The sequence below is a fragment of the Eleutherodactylus coqui genome, chromosome 3 (assembly GCF_035609145.1).
Source record: "Eleutherodactylus coqui strain aEleCoq1 chromosome 3, aEleCoq1.hap1, whole genome shotgun sequence".
NCBI lineage: Eukaryota > Metazoa > Chordata > Amphibia > Anura > Eleutherodactylidae > Eleutherodactylus > Eleutherodactylus coqui.
This window is the reverse complement of record NC_089839.1, coordinates 38,398,086-38,421,135: the sequence shown is the minus strand read 5'-3', so window position 1 is coordinate 38,421,135 and position 23,050 is coordinate 38,398,086. Positions and strand designations below refer to the sequence as shown.

The 23,050-nt window shown below is 42.7% G+C and overlaps 1 protein-coding gene across 1 annotated transcript in view; it reads right to left on the bottom strand.

Annotated features, from left to right (window-relative positions):
• The window catches only part of ASB3 (ankyrin repeat and SOCS box containing 3), a 140,278-nt gene that overhangs the window by 47,361 nt on the left and 69,867 nt on the right, over positions 1–23,050 (bottom strand). The window contains exon 5 of the mRNA XM_066595514.1: positions 22,549–22,684. Within this exon, the coding sequence (XP_066451611.1) occupies positions 22,549–22,684 (136 nt within the window). The remainder of the gene's footprint in view (positions 1–22,548; positions 22,685–23,050) is intronic.

The following is a 23,050-nucleotide window of genomic DNA, read 5'->3' as shown; positions in this document are numbered from 1 at the left end:
GAGTCGCCTGGTGTTTAATTAGGTCCTGAATTAGTTTATGGAAATAACACTCTACATCAGGAGTTGCCCTACCTCCTCGATCATAAGGTTCAGAAACCGTATAACATTTTATCTTACCATGCTAGCCTCCCCAAATGAAATTCTTAAGAATGGACTGAAGTTTAGTAAAGAAGGGTAAAGAGTTTGGGACAGGTATCGCTACAGTTTGGAAAGTGTAAAGAATACGTAGTAAGACCATCATTTTAATCACTGCTATCCTCCCGGCCGAAGAAATAAATGGTTTATAAAGGTTCTTTAAGAGTTACGAGAAAGAAATTAATAAAGGCAAGTAGTTTGTAGCAAATGTGCATAAACATGGGCTTGTTAAATGTATACCTAAAAATAGTATAGAATATTCATTCCAAAGATATGGAAGGTGACTAATTATATGTTTGGTATTTCCGTCAATACCAAGGATCAGCAGTTGATTTTGTATTGTTTACCTTATATGAGATTTTTCCGCAAAAAGCAAGCCCTCATACAGCTACATCAATAGATAAATAATAGGAGTTTTGATTTTGTAAAAGGGGGGAGGAAAAAAAAAAAAAAAAACAACTTGGGTCACTTAAATTATCTCTTCAGTTCTGTGGAGTTGACATTATTTAGGAGTCAATGGTGTTAATTTAAGAAATCAGTAGAGTTACGTCTTCTTCCTTCTTTTTAGCCCTAGAACAGTATTTTAAGAATAAACCTCTCATATGAGCTTTGTGGGCATTCCACACTGAAAAGACGCTTGGGACTGAAGAAGAATTGATAATAAAAAACATTTCTAACTCTGTTTTCAAAATAGATTTTTATTCTGGGTGTGAAAGAACATATTTATTCAGTCAGGGAAGGAGGAAGACTATTAAAACCTCTCTTGTATAGTGGTTCGACCAAGTAATGGTTCCGATCTCAGTTTGTATGACTTCTCCCAACTCCCTGGTATCCAAGAGGAACAAATAAATTATGGGATATGAGTAGTGAGGAAACGATAAAAGGTGTAATCTGTCTCAGAACCATGAGGACATTGTTAAGCATCGTGTAATTCCTCTCTTTGTGAAAGTGAAATAGGATAGGGTAGTCTGGATCTGGAAAAAGAATTGAAAGACGGATCCATAATTGAGTTCAAGTCGCCTCCAATTATTAAAGTGCTTTTACGAATCTTTCTGTCTTTCAAAATACATGTAAAGAATCTAGCTTGCTGTTTATGGGGGAAATATACATTTACTAAGGTAAATGGGGCGCTGTTAATTTTACAAACAAGAATCATAAAGCATCCTAGGGAGTCTAAATTTTGTTGAGAGAAAATGATACCGAATCAGTAAATGCAATTAGCACTCCTTTTTAAAAAATCAGAATTAGGAACAATAAAAAGGTGTGGGAATTAAGGATGTGAGCGCTTAGGATGCTTATCCTTTCTGAAATGTGTTTCTTGAACAAAAAAAATACATGGGCGTGTAGTTTGAGGGCTTCACGCCATAATAAACTACGTTTAAATGGGCTGTTCAAACCCTTAACATTTAAGGAAGAAACCATTATAGTCATAATGTACAAATAAAGATGCTGCACTGTCTTCATGGTAAATCGAGGGTGGTGGGCATGTAGCATGAAAAATGACCTCTGCATACAATAACCTAAACAAACATAATAGAAGAACAAATAAAAGAACTTGAGAGAAATAGAATATTGTTCACCCTGGGCACACAGCACCAAAGGTGAATAATTGGGGGGGTATTAACATATCCAAACAGGTTCAATAGCTCCTTAATAGAGATGAGCGAGTATACTCGCTAAGGCACATTACTCGAGCGAGTAGTGCCTTAGCTGAATATCTCCCCGCTCGTCTCTAAAGATTCAGGGGCCGGTGGGGGAGAGCGGAGAGGAACAGCGGGGAGATCTCTCTCTCCCTCTCTCCCCCCCCCCCCCCCCCCGCAACTCACCTGTCACCCGCGCCGGCAGCCGAATCTTTAGAGACGAGCGGGGAGATACTCGGCTAAAACACTACTCGCTCGAGTAATGTGCCTTAGCGAGTATACTCGCTCATCTCTACTCCTTAAAGGGGTTGTCTCGCGGCGAAAGCAAATTTTTGTTTTTTTAAATGGACCCCTGCATTATGCCCTGTGAAAAAGAAAGCATTTGTTAGTTTTTAAAAAGCACATTGCGCTTACCTGCATCAGCGTACTGCAGCTTCTTCATTTCTTCTTTTAAAGATGGCGCCGCTGGACATCTCCCACGGTGCACCGCGGGTCTTCCCATGGTGCACCGTGGAGTTTCTTCTTCTGTCTTCCGCGTTCCACTGCCGATACACCCACCTCATTGGCTGATCGGTACCACGTGACGGAGACGGAGGCGGAGCTTCGATGACGACGCGCAGACCAGCTCTCCGGCCCCATTAACCAGGCAGAAGACCGCACAGCGCAAGGGCGTCTAAAAACGCCAGAAGACAGCGAAATTAGACGGAACCATGGACGCCAGCAACGGAGCAGGTAAGTGAATAACTTCTGTATGGCTCATATTTAATGCACGATGTACATTACAAAGTGCATTAATATGGCCATACAGAAGTGCATAACCCCACTTGCTGCCGCGAGACAACCCCTTTAATGTTAATAGGTAGCAAAAGGTAGCTACAGTTAACATAATTATTAGAGCATCAGTCAAATAACAATGATGATAGCTCCTACCAACAGAGGACCACTGTTGTGTAACATAATATGGGGATTTGCTTGTTGGAGGAAATGCGGCTTGGTCAACAGGAATACCCCATTTTTAAGAAGGGCTAATCCATCCGTCACAAATGCTGCAACATAAGATGCTCCAATCCTTAAGATAAAAAGCTAAGTGGGGAAGCCGCACTTGTATATAATGTTGGCTCCACATCAAGCAGAGGTAAACTTAGAATGGTCTGCAAAGTTGCAAAGTCACTGGAGAAAGATTTGAAAATATCAATATACAAGGGGCTGCTGATAAATCTTTAGCTTTGTGTTTTTTGTTTCTATGGTAACGAATGTTACATCACATGAAAGCCTTATGTGTCTAATATATGTTTTCAAAATGTTGTGTTTGTAGCTTATGGCAACAGTGATCTAGGCACGCGGGAAAACAACATGGCGGAGTCTAAGGCGATATTCACAGCAAATGAGAGCAGAGGAGTGATACAATTCTTGTTTCTGCAAGGAAAGTCCGCGAAGGATATTCATGGTGATATGTCGCAGACATTGGGGGATCAATACCCTTCATATTCTACAGTTAAGAAGTGGGTTGCCAAATTTATAACGGGCCACTTCAGCACCAATGATGAGGAACGTCCTGGACGACCGAGAGAGATTGTTGTTCCAGAGATCGTAGATGCTGCGCACAACCTCATACTGGAGAATCGGCCAATTTCAGCTGCAGGAATAGCAGACATCATGGGGGTTTCTGGTGAACGTGTTTGTGTCATTATCCATGAACTTTTGAACATGAAGAAGCGATCTGCAAAGTGGGTCCCCAAATGTTTGACAAAAGATCAGAAAAGCATGCGAGTGAAAACATCCCGATCCATTTGTCAGCATTTCCGGACTGATAAGAACTTCCTGGATCGACTGGCCACTATGGATGAGACCTGGATTTATTTGTATGACCCTGAAACCAAGGAGCAGTCAAAAGAGTGGAGGCACAGTGGTTCTCCTCGCATAAAGAAGTTCAGCCACTAAGGTGATGGCGTCTGTGTTCTGGGATAAGGAGGGCGTACTGCTAATGGACTTCAAAATGGTTCCAGCATTAATGCAAAGGTATTACATTGAACTTTTGGACCAATTGAAGGCAGCTCTGAAGGCCAAAAGGCGCAGCAAGCTGTCCAAAGGAATCTTGTTCCTGCAAGACAATGCCTCTGCTCACACTGCACAAGCGACTACGGCAAAACTGGTTAGGCTTCCAGCTGGTTGACCACCCACCCTATTCACCAGATCTAGCTCCCTCCGACTATCATCTGTTTCCAAACCTGAAGAAACACCTCAAGGGTACCAAATTTCACACCATTTCTGATGCCATGGCTGCTACAGATGACTGGTTTGAGGCACAACTCAAATCCTTCTTTTTGCAAGGCTTACCGAACTTGGAATACCTATGTAAGAAGTGTGTTGACATCAGTGGAGAGCATGTGGAATACATGTAAAGTTTCATCTTTCTATCTAGTTTCTTTCTGGGTAAAGCCAAAGACTTATCAGCAGCCCCTCGTAGAATTGTATGGAGCAGGCAGTGATCCTCTTTGTCTTCCTTCAGCTAGTAAGTTTTCCTTAGTATGATAGAAGAGAATTCGAGCTAGGACGTCCCTTGGGGCATTTTCTGTGACAGAGCGAGCTATAGGGTATGTTACACTGGGCAGAAATCCTGCGGCAAATTCCATATGAAGACAGAGTCACAATCCGCACAACTGGTGCAGATTTTGACTTGAAATCAGCCACATACCCGCAGCTGATTTAAGAAAATACAATGCTTACCTCCGAAGTCTTCAGCTGTTAGCGTTTCCTTCACTGGTCACCAGTCAGCCTGTACCGATTGCAGAGCCACTGGTCACTTCCGCATCACCTGACCAGCCGAAGAGTGACCGGTGAAGGAAGTGCTGACAGCTGAAGACTTCAGAGGTGAGTGCTGCATCTTTTGAAGTCAGCTGCAGGTCCACAGCTGATATCAAGTCAAAATCCACACCAATGGTGCGGATGTAGACTCTGTCTTGGTTGCGAAAATGCTGTGAAATTTGCCATGATATTTCCACTATGGACATTCTGTAGCATTTCCGCCCTATATAAACATACAATTAGGGATCCTGTGGACTCTATCGACGGCATACTCCAATGTGGGTAACGTTAAAGGCAGAGCTTGAAGAAGCTTGAGTAGATATCGAGGGAGATCAGTTGGAGATACAGATTCCAGAATACCTTGAAATCTAATATTATTTCTCATTGATCTGTTGAGGTCTATCACTTTTTCACACAGGTGGGAAACTTCCACCTCCAGAACATTATGAACATCTAATAATTTAATAAGTGTGGTGGAGAATTTGCCCATTTCTTGTTCGATGTAGGGTTTTCTCGCGCTTAGGTGATCAATATTAGACTGTAGTTGGCAAGAAATCTTTTGCCTATCTCGAGATATATCTTTCTTAAGTGGCAAGAGCATTTCTTTGAATGTGTTAGTGGTTAAAGGACTATCTGTACCTTAGTAAGATTTCAAATCATAAGATAAAGTTTCCATGTTCAGGGCATCAGAAGTAACAGTATGAGATCCTTATTTTTGGAAGAAGATCCCTTAGGGCAAGGGGAAGCCTGTTATGAGCCAAGAACATTTTCTTTAGTAACTTCTCTAGCAGCTAGATTATGTTCTACTGCTCCACGTGATGAAGAGCTTGTAGTAGATTGCTGAGGGGGATAGTGACTTTCTTGGGTTGCCTATCTGGGTCAGGGCTACAGTCATAACTTTTAGTAACTCTACCAGCATTATAAGAGGTCAGTGGGAAATAAATCCGTAAGCTTCCTTGAAGTTGTAGCTTTAATACATTTACACCATTATTGGTTGGATTAAATAAATGGACAATGCTTCTAGAAAAATAAATTAATAATATTGAGCAAATAATATAAGCCGTTTGCAAAGACTGGATTGAATGTTCATGTTTAGGCCATTATGAAGCTACATGTGATTGGTGTTAAAGCGTTTAGTCATCCATGGTTTTATGTAAGTTTGTAGTGTTGACATACATGACAGATTGATGAATATGATCATCATCTTGGTAGAGGCAAGTAATAGTCCTGTGTTAATATATTAGTAAATGGTTCCTTTAAATCAGAGTTCTAAGTGGGTAACCATATAGCTGGAAGATGCAACAATTAGCAAACAGTGCTTGGGGTCAAATATCGCTTGTCATGAAGCCTTTTACCTTTTCAACTGTGAATACAGCAGCCAGTTTGTGTTCTATGTGTGGCTTTGTAGCTCAGTATGTAGCCCAAATCCACTTCCCTAATAATAAAATGGAAGGCGTGTATGTTTTCCCTGATCTCGCCACGCTCTCTTCTTACAAGCCAAGAGAGGAAATATTAATTGTTTCATGTATATATATAGGGTCCAGTTATTATACCTGCTGAAATAACATGCCGCTTCTTCATGTGTCCCTTATGGCGAAGTTGCCATTTCTGGAGTGTGGTTACCGATCGTAAAACCAAGCGCCTGCTTTGCGGTGCTGCAGCATGGTGGACTGCCAACTTGAACAGACGGGGATCGAGCAGAAGACCAGTCTGCTGGAAGACTTTTCCAAGGGCTATGAGCCCGCGTTCACTACAGGCCACCACCATGAGATGTTCTAGGTCGCAGCTGTTTCGGCTCAGCCCCAGATGATGGACTCTGCTGCAAAGTGTGGAGGTAAGTAAAGGGCAGCTGGTAAAGCTACTCACAGGGAGATCAGTTTCTGATAACTGGCAAATAAAATCTATATTACACGTTAGAGTAGCTAGGTCTCCATGCGTCCTCTCAACACTGCGTCTGGCCATGCACAATTCCCTGCTTCCCATGAACGCTTGCTTTTAATGGAATGAAAAATTTTTAGGAATTTCTAAGTGGGGTGGAATAGAAAAAAATGCAATTGCGCCATTCTTAATGGCGTACATTTGCAAGAAAAGTCACATTAGCTTTATTCTGTGGGTTAGTACCACTATGGTAATACCACATTTATACAGTTTTCTTGTTGCACTACTTTCAAAAAATAAAATACTTTTTTTTAATATAAATAAAAGTACTTCCTGTTGCCATATTCGGAGTACAATAACTTTTTAAATTTTCTGTCGATGGGGTTATGTGAAGGCTTGTTCTTTTGCAGGATGAGCTGTAGTCTCCACTGGCATTACTTTGGGAAACATACGACTATTTGATCGCTTTTTATAAAAAAAAATAAAAAAAAGTCTTGGAGACAGGGTGAACAAGAGGCTCAATTCTAGCACTATTTATTTTCTGACAGCGTTCACTGTCTAGGATACATATTGCATTATTTTAATAGATAAGACTTTTACAGATGCAGTGATACCAAATATGTTTATTTTGTGCTTTTTAATATTTATTTTTTTGTAAATTAGTAAAACGTTGTTATTCTTACTTTTCTAGACCTCAGAGGACTTAATCTAGTGATTGTATGCTTATAAAATGTGCTGCAATACTTAAATATTGCAATATATTGTATTTCTGCAGGCATTCTATTAAGCCCTGCCAAAGGTATAGCTTAATAAGCAGAAATAAAGAGCAGCTCTAGAGGACCTCAAAACTGCTGAAATTGCCACATATTGATGTAGAAAGCAGTACAATGATATCTCTGTTGATGGTATTGCAGGTTGAATGATAAAGAAATCCAAGATTTAATGCCTTTGGGTCGCTCTACATGGGACAACTGTCGCCCGACAGTGAACCTAGCAATAATCCCTAATGTGCTTTCACGCAGTAGCGAGGATCACTAAGTGAATGGAGGCAGAGATGCCTTCCTCCATTCACAGTAAACAGGCAGTCATTCATAGATGAATGACTGCCTGTTTAGAGAGGCTGATTGTCAATCAGATTCCGATGATCCAGACTGAATGTGTACAATTATCGTTCAGCGTATAATGGCCCTTACACACCACACTCTCAAATGTCTAGGAGGTAGTCTCTTTGTATGCAGTGCACTCTATGTTCACCAACCATTCCCCTCTAGTCTTGAGTGAGGGATGTAGCATCCAATCAGGAGACCGCTATAGCTATCTGGATAGTTGTTTCGTGCAGAATGCCTGGGCTACTGGACATGAAGGGACCACGCCATAGGTACTTGCAAGTGAGAGGCATTAAAACTTGGATTAGTCTGCATTAGAGATGAGTGAGCATACTCGCTAAGGCAAAACTACTCGAGCGAGTAGTGCCTTATTCGAGTACCTGCCCGCTCGTCTCTAAAGATTCGGCTGCCGGCGCAGGTGAGAGGTGAGTTGCGGCGGTGAGCAGGGGGGAGCGGGGGGAAAAGAGGGAGAGAGAGATCTCCCATCCGTTCCTCCCCGATCTCCCCCGCCGCTCCCCGCTCTCCCCCGCCAGCAGACGAATCTTTAGAGACGAGAGGGCAGGTACTCGAATAAGGCACTACACGCTCGAGTAGTTTGCCTTAGCAAGTATGCTCGCTCATCTCTAGTCTGCATGCAACCTGGATGACCATCAACAGAGATATGATTGTACTGCCCTCCCCATCATCAATATAGCAACGTCTACAGTTTTGAAGGGTTAAATATGTGGACAAACTATCTTTAAAGTATTATACAATTTTGTCAATGTTAAGGCATCCCAAAGGCCCATCTCCATAGGCTGAAGATTAGCCCCACAAACATTCCCAATTGTTTCCCTATGGAAACATTCCATTAGTCAGCCAACGAACAAGCAAGTGCTTATTTGCATATGGGGGAAGTATAACTTTGGAACCTGCAGAAGTCCATAGGCACATTAGGAAAAGAGAAGGCATAAGATGTGATGTGATGGTTTTTAGATCCCCAGCCAGCCAGTGAAGTTTTTGGGATGAGATGGTAGCAACAGGTCCCCTTTTAAGCCACGGATTGAGGATTAGAAAATATAGGAAACTGATATTTAGCAGAAAACTGGAAGTTTAGGGACAGGCGGACTTTGTGACCACCACTACATCCCACAGATACAAGGGATACAGAGATGAATCCTCAGAACCTTCTAAAAGACAAATTCAGCTCTGTTACATCAATATTTGTGGCACTTACAAAAAAAAAAATAGTAGAAATATACTTTTTATCCCGTGTAATGCTAGGGAACATGAGACTGAAGAATTCCTGCTGGGAATATGGTTTATGCTTGCTGAAAATCTAATATAGAGGAAAATGTCCCATGGGCATATAATACACCGCATACTGGCTGCAACGCTGTATGTGGTTTGATGTCATCCGCACAATTACTGGAGTGTGAAAGGATTTCTCCTTTAATACAACTCCTTATTAATAAAAGTTGCAGGTATATAGTAAAAGGAGAACATAAAAAAAAAAAATCAAGGGTTTAGGAAAATCCAAATCCTGCCAGCATCCAGCACAATGCAGCATGTGCACAGCAGCATTTTAATGTGGTGAAATCAGCTCTTTTTAATCTTCTGATAAATGATGGATGATCTAAGCAGACCCAGCAAGTGCAGCATATGTGGAGGGCTATGACTACAAGTATGATTGAAAGGAGTTTCAGCAGCAGGTCTGCATCTGGAAAAAGCGAATGCAAGCCTACAGAAATTGAATTATGCTGCCTGCATTCAAATCTGAATGGCTTTGATAAGTGACGATGCATTGTACAGGATCCTCAAGGAAGGCGCGCAAAGGATTTTGTGTATTCTGCTCTAGAAGAAGCTACACCTATCTCAATTACAATTCCCGGCAATGAATGCATGCAAAAGAAAAAGTGCACAATACAAATAGTCATTTCGAGTGAAGCGTTTGATGTAAGGATTAGAGATGAGCGAGCATACTCGCTAAGGACAATTGCTCGAGCGAGCATTGTCCTTAGCGAGTACCTGCCCGCTCGGAAGAAAAGGTTCGGCTGCCGGCGCGGGTGAGAGGTGAGTTGCGGCAGTGAGCAGGGGGAGAGAGATCTCCCCTCTGTTCCTCCCCGCTCTCCCCCGCTCCTCGCCGGCAGCCGAATCTTTTCTTCCGAGCGGGCAGGTACTCGCTAAGGACAATGCTCGATCGAGTAATTGCCCTTAGCGAGTATGCTCGCTCATCTCTAGTAAGGATGTCATAGAACTGTATAGTTAAAGTTTGGGCACCAATTTTCTAATTATTGTATTGTTAAAGGGGTTTTATGGACAGTTAACATTGAAGACCTCGCCTCAGAATAGGTTATCAATAGTTGACTGGCGTGGGTCCGCTGCCTATCTGACCTTCCGGTCCGCTGTAAGTGCAGCCCAGTCAGACATCTGCATTAGGGGCGGAGCTGGAATTGTAATAGAAGGCTTTGCTACCATTGATTTCAAAGGGAGTAAAGCCTTCTATTACATTTCGGCTCTGACTTTAATGTGGATGTCTGACTGGGCAGCACCGTCAGCGGGCCGGAGGGTCAGATGATGAGTAAGGATCCTGAGCAGCAGATGCTGATTAACTATTGATGACCTATCTTAAGGATAGGTCAACAATACCGTAGTAAATGCCCAGGAATTGGCTTGACCATGACAGCTGTCAGAGAATCATTGGACCCCAATAGAGTGGAAACAAAACAGGTGAGAAGACAAGGGTGCTGATCGAAAGGTAGTGGTAAAAATGATGAGAAAAATGTATGGATGATATGAAAACCTCACCTGATGGAGTTGTGCACCTTTGGGTACAATTCCAAAAAACGCCTAATGTTCTGGTACCATCTGGTGCTTAAAACTGAACCTCTCAAAAGCTGACCTACTGGTGTTTCCACCCTCTGCTAACCAACCTCATCCTGACATCTCCACCTGAGTGTGTGGCACCATAACTCCCAGCACACCACTCTCTTGGGGTTATATTTGACTCCAATCTCTCTTTTACCCCCTACATCCAATCTCTTGCCCGAACATGTCAGCTGCACCTCAAAAACATCGCAAGAATACGCCCCTTTCTCACCATGTACACACTAAAACCACTCACCGTCACCCTCATCCACTCTCAGTTCGATTATTGTAACTCGCTGCTGATCGGCCTCCCCCACGTCAGACTCGCCCCTCTGCAATCCATCCTGAATGCGGCAGCCAGGCTCATCTTCCTGTCCAGCTGCTACTCGGACGCCTCTGCCCTGTACCAGTCACTGCACTGGCTGCCCATCAAATACAGAATTCAATTTAAACTCACTACCTTCATCCATAAAACTCTTCATAGTGCCACACCGCCCTACATTGTCTCCCTCATCTCAATCCACCACCCAGAAAATCATGGTAGGGCTTATTATCGGGGAAACACGGTATTAGGATGTAAGAATGGTCGTGGCAAATTTAAAGTTAGTGCAGTTAAGATGTATGCCATTAGTTATATTACATAGGGGGTCACTTACGTTTGCACGTAGCATTGAATAATCAAGTTGCGACCTCTTTACTTTTGCTATTTATGAATTTCAAGTTTTTGTGACACCGGGAAGTTGAAGAATTGGAATAAGTATATTACATAGGGGTGCACTAACTTTTGTACTTTGGCATAGAATAATCGAGTTGTGACCCCTTTACTTTTCCTATAAAGCACCTATTGAATGGTCGTGCCAAATTTCATGTTTGTACAACACTGGAAAGTTAGAAAATTAGTGGCAAGTCAGTCATTGGGGGATTTTGCCTTTATATACAGACTAGCTGATATACCCAGCTTCACTCGAGTTAATTTGGTACAGGTGTTTACTAGAGATGAGCGAGCATACTCGGAAAAGCACTACTCGCTCGAGTAATTTGCTTTATCCGAGTATCGCTGTGCTCGTCCCTGAAGATTCGGGTGCCGCTGCGGCTGACAGGTGAGTCGCAGCGGGGAGCAGGGGAGAGCGGGCGGGAGAGAGGGAGAGAAAGATCTCTCCTCCGTTCCTCCCCGCTCTCCCCTGCAGCTCCCGTGCCGGCACCCGAATCTTCAGGGACGAGCACAGCGATGCTCGGATAAAGCAAATTACTCGAGCGAGTAGTGCTTTTCCAAGTACGCTCGCTCATCTCTAGTGTTTACCTGTTGTTCGCACTAAAAATTTTATGAAGTCAAGGTTACTTTAGAGAAACCCGAGGAATAAAATATGTAAACATATAGAGGAGCGTTAGATTCTCCTCAGGCTGCATCTACAGATGTCCCTCTGCAGAAAAACTTTGTAGCTTTTTACCCCCAGTAAATCTAAAACACGGGGGGGGGGGAAGTCAGTGAAAAAAAAAAGATGTAAAAAATAGCCCTAAATGTCCTAGGAAAAAAATGCAGCAAAAATAATTTTGGTAGCTAAAGAAAAAAAGCTAGGGCAGTAAAAACAGCAAATCGGTAAAATCCCTAAAAAGTGTCTGGTCCTTTAGGACCAAAACACCCTGGTTCTTAAGGGGGCATTCCCAAAATTGACTTTTATCAACTAACTACATGGTAAGCGATAAAAGTCTGATTGGTGAGAGTCTCTCTGCTGAGACTCAGCAATCCTGAGAAAGGGGTTCACATATCCCCCTCTCCTCACTCCAGGTTCACTGCATCCCCTGCAGTGAGGAAGGGACTGAATGGAGCAGAGGTCAAGCATGTGCAGTGCTGCTCCATTAATCTTTAATGGGGCTGATGGTGGTAGCCAAACAACTTGTACTACGCTATTTCCATCAGCTTATTGAAATGAATGGGGTGGCAATTGCTCCTTTCAATCTCCACATCTCTATGCGATGAGTTCGCAGTGAGGGGGAGTGGGAGACACGAGACCCCTGTTCTTAGCATTGGTGAGAGTCTAGACCCCAGCCATCAAACTTTGATCATCTTTCCTATGGTTAGGGGATAAAAGTCTACCTCCCTTAAGCGACCCTCCAGTACTGGACCAGCAAAGAGGGCTGCACCACTTTTCTGACTACCTGACGCACACTGTGTATTAGTATGCATAATTAGACACTACAAGCTGTTTTGATTGGCCAGTGCTGTCCACATGAGCAGTACTAGCCAGTCAGAGCAACATGTAGTATCTTAGACTACTGATACATACTAAAGCACAGTGTACGTACATCAGTAAGTAAGAGAAAAGGAGTGGCAATCTTGATCCAGAACCGGATGGTCGCTTTAAGAACTACACAATGAACTGTCTGCATAATGCAGGAACGTAGTGGTTTCTCCGGACCCAGAGACGCTCTTTTAAGCTGCTTTTTTTTCACTTTCGATCCCTAAAAAGTAGAGATGAGCGAACGTACTCAGTAAGGCCGATTTCGCAATCGAGCACCGCGATTTTCGAGTACTTCACTACTCGGGTGAAAAGTACTCGGGGGCGCTGTGGGTGAGCGGGGGGTTGCAGAGGGGGTTGCTACCCCCCGCTCCACCACGCCACGCCCCGCCCCCCGGCGACCCCCGAATCTTTTCACCCGAGTAGTGAAGTACTCGAAAATCGCGGTGCTCGATTGCGAAATCGGCCTTACCGAGTACGTTTGCTCATTTCTACTAAAAAGGTACCTGACTTAAATTGCAATCCTGTGCAACATCTTTGTATACTTTTTCAGAGAAAAACATTATTCTTTTAGGAAACACAGCAGCATGACTTTATTATCCACTCATTAATATACAGTTCATAAAGTACATGAAGAATGGAAACAGGTACCGTGTCTAGAAAGTCATAACAACCTTCGTTCCTTTCCTACACAATGTATAATTTTCCCCTTTATTTTCTGAAGGCTTCATAAACTTTATACAAGCAAATCAGCAGTCACTCGCAGCCGCGTAGATCACATTATGTGACATATTAAGCGACTTTTAAAGAAGACGGTAAATGTGATTTCCGCATTTCTTCATCGTAAATATTATACGGAGATGCTGTAACGTAGTTTCCGAACGGGGGGATGTAAATGAATATAATCACTTTGTATGCAAATATAACAGTTATCAAATAAACCCTGCTAATCTCTGGACTCGCCTCCAGTCGATGTCAAACACTTAGCCTTATCTTTGTTTGCTTTCAGGCCTGGAATAATGGCGATGCGCACCTGGAAGGAGGCCAGGTAGTCGCAGCAATGCTGATCAATAAAATACATAGCAATTTCTTGTGTCAACAGAATAGGACTGCGGATGTGCAGTCGTGCACAAATTACCAAAGTGCTTTTGTAGGGAATGAGAGGCTTGGCAGAAGCACAGGTCTGTATGTCTTTCATGTTGGCCCAACTGGTAAATTACAGGGGCCAGCTGGTTTTAAAAAATGGGAACACATCCCAACCATGATAAGGCATGGGTACAACAGACAACATGCAAGGTAATGTAGCTTCCCTATGGCTTTATCATCACAGTTGAACAAGGGATTTTCCAGTTTTATAAATGTAAAGCTACTTTTTATTATCGCGTAATTGTATGTATTTTGGGCTAACAATCATTTTTGCAATAGGTTTCATTTTTAAATTTTGTACCAAATTTGGGTTCTGCAGCTTCTACATATCACTGTAAATAGAAACTGCAGTTTAAGTCTCAATAGGAGATCCGTCAGTGAGGCTGGACCTGCAGCTTGGTTTCCCTCTGCTCTCTTCTACTGGGCACTCGTCTCATTAATTTAGGACTAGAGATGAGCGAGCACCCAAATGCTCGAGCCTGCATTATTCGAGTAGAGCTTTTTGTAAAATTCGAGAGCTCTACTCGAGTAATGAACCCCATTGACTACAATGGGAGACTCGAGCATTTTTGTATGTGGGACACCGGGAGCCGAGCTTTTTTTTTTTTTCCTAGGTTTTTCTCTCTCCCCCTTCTCTCTCTTTCTCCCCTGCCTACCAAACAAAAAATTTGCCAATGATGTGCGCTGCATCGCGACGGAGAGGGGCCAAAACAGGCACGTCACAGCGGGGAGGAGCCAAAAACGGGGGCGGGGTCGAACACAGCTTGATGCTCGTTCGAGTAACGAGCGCCATCGAGTACGCTAATACTCGAATGAGTATCAAGCTCGGCAGAGTATGTTCACTCAACTCTATTTAGGACCACAACAAAGTTTATATTTGTTATGTTCACTAATTAGCTGATGAAATATACAAGAGAGAAGAAGTAAGGGCTGAAAACTAAGCCGTCAGTCCAGCCTCACTGACGGATCTCCTACTTACATTACAGTTTCTATATACAGCAATATATAGAAGCTGCAGAAGACAAAGGTTGCAAATTTTTAAATTAAACCCTATTGCAGAATTGATTGTCAACCCAAAATACATGTTTTTAAGGCATCCAGTGAATATAAAGTACTGCCCCCCGGACTTCCCGTTGCTTCACATTTGAGTCCCATAACGTAGTTTACGGAACTGAAAGCTGAAGACAGGTTCCCTTTAAAATATCAGCAAGTCGAGTTTCCACAATAAACTACTGATGTGATAGGAGGACTGCAAGAGGTCTTCCTTGAGATCTCCAAGTATCTAAATTATGTCATGCGTCATTTTTACTACATAACAAGAGGACATTGACAAGATACTATTCTAGCTTGTTTTAGGAAGAAACAAACTTTTTCTAACAAGGGAAACCATCAGCAAGCTGATTTGTCCATTGCCAAAAAGCCTTAAAAAAAACGAATAAGTTATCAATAAAAATGAATTCTAAAACTCCCTTGTATTTTTGTATTCTTTTTATACCTACACTTTTGGGAAACCATACTTGAAAAGAGAATTTCACTTTAAGAACATTCCTAATGAAAACATTGTCATTAAATATGAATTACAATTAATAATTCAATGTACATTCCTGATGTTTCTAAATATACAACCTGCATGAACTAAAGCGTATGACGTCTGGAATCTTACAGGTTCCTTGTCTCCAACGTGAAAAAATGACTCCTACCTTCTAGACCTTCGGGTCAAGTGATATTATAAAGGAGATTCATCCTACAGACAGATGTAGTCTGAGAATCATGTGAGCTCGACGCCGGCATAAATCGCTTTACTAACCTTTGCTACCAATCACATTTACTATTTGCTCCAGAAAACATTTTTACATTACATGTACTATTTCTATGACTTTAGACATAAATCTGCTCTCTTCCAAATGGTCTTTTTTCAACCGCCTTGAATATTATAACTTTGTAATATAGTATAAGATGTGCATTATAAGAGCTATGCCAACAATTTATGCAGATTGTAAGAGTGATCCGCTTTCGACCCAAGGGCTAGAGGGAGACAACGTCCATGGGTGCCGCTGTGAGGATCATATAAGGGTTTTCTGAAAAATGCATTTTGGTTCATTTTGTTGTCATAATGGAAATTTTCCAGCAGCTCAGGAAGTAGAAGCATATTTATTTCAACAGTTCAGTAAAGAAAAAAAAAACATGGATAAAAAATCCAGCATGCCTACATGTTTCAAGCAGAAGCTCTTAGCCCCCACTAAGTGCTCCTTCTTGAAACATGTAGGTGTTTGGGTAAATAAACGTTTATATGTTTTGAGCATGAGCTCTTAGGCTGGGTTCACACAGGGCGGAATCCCGCCTTAGTGATGGCATAGGATGACTAAGAGTTACTGCTTCAAACATGCAGGTGCTAAAATACCCATGCTGGATTTTTTAATCCATATTTTTCCTGAAAAATGCTGAAATATAGAAATCCTTTTATACTGCTGGAGTTGATGAAAAACGTCTATCTTTCTTCTGTGTTAACTAGCAGTGGCTCTCTGCTTCTCAGTGGGGTTGAATAAAAATGCAGGGTAAGCCGCCAATTTCTCCAATGTACTGTAACCATTTTGTTGTTTTTTTTAATTATCAAAATTCTGTGCCAATAGATTTCTTAATAAATCCTTGTAATAGTCGTAGCTTTTTTTTTTTTTAATATACAGACCTCCAAATCCCCTGCATAGATTTATTAGACAACATGTTGGTTGCCTGTATCCGCCATTGGGGCGAGTTTAGGCAATTAATACACCCATTATACTCAATAACACTATTGTATGTGGTTTGCTCCTAAGCTCCCTCAAGTGATGGCCACAGTAAGGCCTCATGTCCACGGGGAAAATAAGAATTAAAATCCGCAGCGGATCACCCGCACGCGGATCCGCGCCCCATAGAAATGCATTGACCACCCGCAGGTAGGTAAAAACCCGCGGATGGTCAATAAAAGTGAATTAAAAAAATTCTGGAGCATGAAAAAAAATGGACATGCTCCATTTTAGTGTGGATCACGAGTGCGGGAGCTCATAGAACACATAGCTCAATTGATCTCCTGCATGAAAAATAAAAGACAATTACAGTGCATCCGCAGCCCAAATCCACGTTACAAATCCGCAGCAGATCCGATTTTCCCAGTGGACATGAGGCCTTAGTCAGCATGGGTACTGTTGTACCTTGACGCCACTGGAAGCTAGGGGTTTGACAGGGCTTGCATTGAGGAATGCCCCTGTCATGCCCCTAGCTCCTGATTGGATGAATTCTTGAAGGTCCTATCATTGATTTTTGGCTGGCCTGGAAGGGTTAGGGTTAGTTTTCCTGTTAGGCTTACATTATAAGCTCTAATTGCTAACCCTAACCCACCAACCAAAAATCAATACAGACGCTGCAGCTATCACTCTCCCTGGAGCAGACGTCCCCCTTCCATCTCCCCTGGGCAACCACTACCGACCACTTCCACTGACAGTGTGAACATGGTGGTGCTGGAGGAACCCCCCTGCTGTTAGGCTGTGCCTCTGCTCTCTCAGCCGATTTTTTTTACCCGGTGTGCCGACTCTGTGCTCCATCCCGGTTCTCTGCTGCTGACAGGTGGGTGCCCCGCTCCCCGTGTGTTCCACTCTGTCACTGCCGCTCCCACTGTAGCCGCTGTCCTCCCCGACGGACTGCCGTGTCAGGACGGCACTTGGGTATTAAACATGCCCCTAGCCAATCAGGAGCTGGGGGCTTTACGAAATTTGAAGACTGCTGTATTATGTCGCTACCCTTAACTTCCGGTGGCGACATAATACAACAGTACCGTCATCATGTTACTGATTTATCTCCTAACCAACATGCCTCCACTCTAAACATTTGTTTCCATTAGTGGCCAACCATATTAGCGAGGCCTTCTTCAGCATCTAGTAAGCAGAGGGGATCCTACTGAGCTAATAATTATCCTACGAAAACACCTTGTACCTTGAATTTTATAAACTCTTGTGCTTAGTAGAATTATGAATTTATGGCTATTAATTATTTTGTGATATTTAAGGTCCTAGTCATATCATATTTTTGTGATATGATTAGCGTGTATGTCTGGAAACCTCACGATGTACATGTTAAACATGTTCATCGGGTCTCATTAGTCAGATAGAGGCCCAAAGAGTGCCCTTTTTGCCTCCATTCATGTGCGTATAAGTCAAAAGGAAAAAAAATGGAATACTACAGGATCTCTTCATCATCTCCATGTGGCTTTCTTTATCCCTGACAGGCTCCCTTTCTGAAATCCCAGCTGTGCCCTCCATCACCTACATTTGCTTCTCTTATCACTCTCCCTCTGTCCCACTAACGCTCATCACCTTAACATCACCACCACTTGACTGGTGGGGGGGTGGGGGCTGGGCTGCGGTGTTGCTTGAGGTGGCTTCTCCAGGGAACCCTCAATGACATAACTGTCCATATACGAACTCTCCATATATACTAGCTCTCCATATATGGACAATTACACCATTGGAGCTTTCCTAGGAATGAGAAAGAAGATCAAGGAAGTCACTCCTCCAGGTACTCTCCAAAAAAGTACTTGGATGTCAGCATCTCCATATATCATACGCCATCGAAGTCTGACAAAGTACAAAAAGATAGTTTGTAAAAGGCTTACAGAGAGCCAAAACATCAGTGTATTTGCACTTTGTTGAACTGCAATAAAGTTTGATATATGGAGAAGCTGACGTACCAGAACTTTATTTAGAGTATGCAACAGTGACCTGAGAGGGTTGAGCAGGTTGATCTGCAATCTCTTTCCCTAGGCCTGAAAGCTATCTGGTAACGTTCTAATATTTGGATATGGAGTTGAGTACTTGTCCAGCTGGGGGGAGAGACAAGGTAATAGGGGGCTATATGGCAAACGTATTCTATGCCATTCATGTCATACTATTCACGTCAGTGTCTGGATGGTCCTAATGCGGATAGGTATGCGAATCCTGCCAGGCATAGTGGAATCGGTCGCAGGACACATAACTGGTTACTCGGCTATACGACTCACTCACTCATTGCATGCTTCATCTCTTATAGTTAATACGTAAGAATGATGTACACAGTTGGTTGAGAATGCGGGTAGTTGTCGGTGGAGAATCATGCAAGAAGGAACACTAATTGTTTACTTGTCGGAATTCTTTCTCGGCAACTGTGTTTTCTCCACTCAGTGTTGAGTTTGCGGCCTTGTATTACCATAACTTTTTGTGGCAAAACCACGCAACTGCCTTGTTGTATTACTCTACACATAGCTTTTTATACCCATGTAGCATGACCAAGCATAACCCCTTGTGAGCCTCAACGACGTCACATTACGTCACTCATTTTAAAGAGACACTTCAGTTTTGTAACCGTGCACAAAAAGTACAGGAGTACTTAACTTAAACAATGCAAACGTTACTGACAAACACTGTAAACCCATTTACTTCCCCCCCCTCCCGTTACAACTGGGCTATGAACTTTTTGCTAGTGACTAAAGTACCCCCACAGGGTGCCTCTACAAGTAAAGGCAGAGAAAAACCAAAAATTCTACTTCGGAGAATATAGAGGCTGACGTAAAACCCTGAAACGCAATGACAAATGTCATACGCTATAGCAGCTCTGCCTGCGTAAAGGACGTATCTAGAGATGAGCGAGTATACTCGCTAAGGCACATTACTCGAGCGAGTAGTGCCTTAGCCGAGTATCTCCCCGCTCGTCTCCGGGGAGCGGCGGGGGAGAGCGGGGAGGAACGGAGGGGAGATCTCTCCCTCTCTCCCCCCCCGCTCCCCGCCGCAACTCACCTGTCACCTGCGCCGGCCCCATAATCTTTAGAGACGAGCGGGGAGATACTCGGCTAAGGCACTATACTCACTCATCTCTAGATGTATCGCGTGCCTCCCGTGACAATACATTTGTAATCAAGTATTGTTCATTTTACGGGTTTGCAAAAAAGCTTCTATCCAAGTCTACTTTAACACCGTAGGTTCAGTCTTACTTTCTATAATCACAGACATTATGGCATTAAATGACTGCACCATCTGACAAGCGAGGAATGAATGATGACCGGTCTAGCCATAGAAGCGTAGTGCATTTTTACAACCACCGGAAAAAAAAAAAAAAAAAAAAAAAATTATACATCAGCTTCCGATATGATGCCTACGGTGGCAACTCTATGTATTTAATGCAAGCCATAAAAAATAAATGGCAGAAAGTATCCAGCAGCTGTGAAAACAAGCAAGCCATTTGTGTGGAAGAAAAGGAACATTAATGATGCATGGTAGAGCCTGAAATATTCATACAGGGGAGGAAGGGGGGGCTGCTACGAGTTATGATGGGCTACAAAAACATCCCAAGCATGGCCATTTGTTTCATGATTATACGTCTCTATCAGTAGGAGATACACCACGGTACAGTCTTTTACTTTACAGCCTCCGGAGAAGAGCCTTCACATAGGTCACTTTAAGGCAGGTATATGGGCACTTCTTAAGCTGTAGTAGAAATCATCATGTAGTAGTTTTATGTATGATGCAGCGAATAGAGGAGAAAAACCTGCAGCATCCAAAACTACATAAAAGTTTGCAAGTAGAGGAGAAGCCACTGCATAATCTAAAAGAAAGTTCATTCAATTGCAACTGGGCCTCCCGCACCGAACGATGATGTGATTTCTGCCAGAGACGCTTATTTGTTCGCATGGAGAATATTTACCAGACCTCATTGATCACGATCATTAAGCACCCGTGGGTGGCCACGGTGGATAGTAATTCTTTCTATGAAGTTTTCCTGGTACACACGACATTGTGAATTGAAGAATGTTAAATGCACACAGAACTTCGAGAATGGACTGCCCCATCCGTCTGCCACCCACTATCACGCCTCTTTCAAACTCCAATAATTCACATCATTTTACTATGAACATGCTGGCCAGTGTTCAACCTCACTCACAAGATAGCTAATACACACGTGAGTGTTTTGCAAGCCGTCACCTGAGGTAGCGCTGCTTTAATCAATTTACACACTGCTATCCCATGACTTCTGGCGCATCTGTGTATAAAAGAAAAGGAATTCCAGCACCAGGATGTGCCAAAAAATGAAATCCAGCAGCTTGGCCTACATCTTTCAGGCAAAGTCCTTAATCATAGCCGTCCAAAACACGTAAGCCAAAATGCGCAGCTTTCTACTATAAATCTTTTAAATTCGCTGCAATAAAATGTTGCATCCCGGTTCTGGAATTCCTCTTCAGCTATTCGCTTTTTTGGGGAACTGGTCTCCTGCCCGTCCGAGGACAGGTGGGATGTAGAAGGGTGAGCTGATGATATTTGTGTTTCGAAGCCATATACGGTATACATCTGTTTAAAAATAGTATTCGGCTGCAGTGTATTTTATATCACTTCCACAGACTGGATAATATTGTGTTGTTTGACATTGTGGTAGGGTAATCAGTAAGATACATATGCAGTACAGCCTCTGACATCGGAGCGGCTTTTTGCATACTGCTAGAAACGTGTCTGAACTTCCCGACATCGGACCTTTGCAGACAAATCTTAAAGGGGTTTTGTCATAAAAAAAAAAAATCTATACTCACCCATTCCTCCCCCGTCCCGCTGTTGGCCTGTGAACTGTGACGTAATGTACATTGGCTGGCAGGAAGGGGGCTGCCAGCCAACGTACGTAACCTCACAGGAAGGAGAGGAATCAGCCGACTGGAGGTGAAGTGACCCCCCGGACTGCAGGAGACAGGAGAAGATAGATGAGGGGAAGATCTGGTAAGTAGACTGACGGGGAAGGGGGGTCCCAGCGGTCTGACCTTCATCAATGATAAAGTTATCTTCTACCTTGTGGATACGGAATAACTTAAGATTTTGTTATAATCCCTTTAACAAATACAGTTTGCTAATTAAAGAAGCTTTCACATCTCAGACATTTATGGCATACCCGCAGGGTAAATGTCTGACAGATGTAGGTCCTGCCTATTTCTAGAACGAGAGGTTCAACCTCGTCTAGCTCCAAGAGATGAACAGGTTTTATGGAAACAGGTTTCCAATGTGCTTAATCACTTCTATGGGAGCTTCGGGAACAGTATAAAACAGCCTTGATGCAGCAGGGATGAAGTGAAGTGGAACGGCGTCCTAGATGGGAATAATACCCCTTTGATTAGTTAAATGGCATGAATTTTTTTCATATACCTTACTATAACTTCCTGCTTGCAATCAATGGAAGGGAACAGAGAAACATAGAAAATTGATGGCATAAAACGAAGACCACATGGTCCACCCGTTGTTATTAGCCATTTATGACCCTCAGCGACCTTAAAGATAAGCTCCCTCCATGTTTTTCGGTTTTGCACCTCTTCTTTCAGTTGTGCGATATCCATGCCAGTATCAGCTTTGATAGTATCAAGTCATTGTGTCCTTAGCAGCCAGGTCAGGGTCTAGTAGGCCCTTTTTATTATTTCCTTTTTAATTCTCTCTTAGGATAGATCTATGCTATCCCAGACATACTTGAAAAGGGCAATCCCCTCAGTTGATGGATGGAACCGAACAGCATTGGACGGTCCCCATTGACTACAAAGGGTCCGTCCATTTTCCACCCAGCTGGCCAGCCTTTGGACGGATGAAAAAGGTTCTGACACAAATATGAAACCAGCCTTAATAATAGAAACACAAGCCAAATCTTAACGCTGTCAACAACAATACACAAAGACTAATACCATCAATAGGTAATTATTGTAATGACATCACTTGTTGATCTACTCACCACGAGACGACAGTAAGCGTAAGCTCTCATATTTCCCGTACTGTGCTGCTATGAATAAAGGTGTAATACCAAAGTCATCTTTGCACTCCTTATCTGCTCCGTTCTCGAGTAGTAGCTGAAGAAGGTCAGTGCATTCCTAGAAATAGAGGAGGTACTAATACATTAGTTCAAATATTGCAATAGATAGAAATCACAGCTTTTAAAAGTAAAGTAAAGGGGAATAGAAAGGGAGCCACCAAATCCTCCTCCTCCAGGAAACGGCAATGCATGATCTACAACTTCATAGATGTGTTGAGCTTTATGAATTTTCATCTACTGTATGTTAATAAACAGCAACTATGTGTCAATTATCACTTACAAATATAGCATTCTACTGTGTTCCCCGAAAAGAAGGCCTACCCCAAAAATAAGCCCTACCTTGATTTTTTGGGAATTTTCAGGGAGGTGTGAAATATAAGCCCTACCCCCAACATTAGAAAAAAAAAAGGAATACATTCCGGGT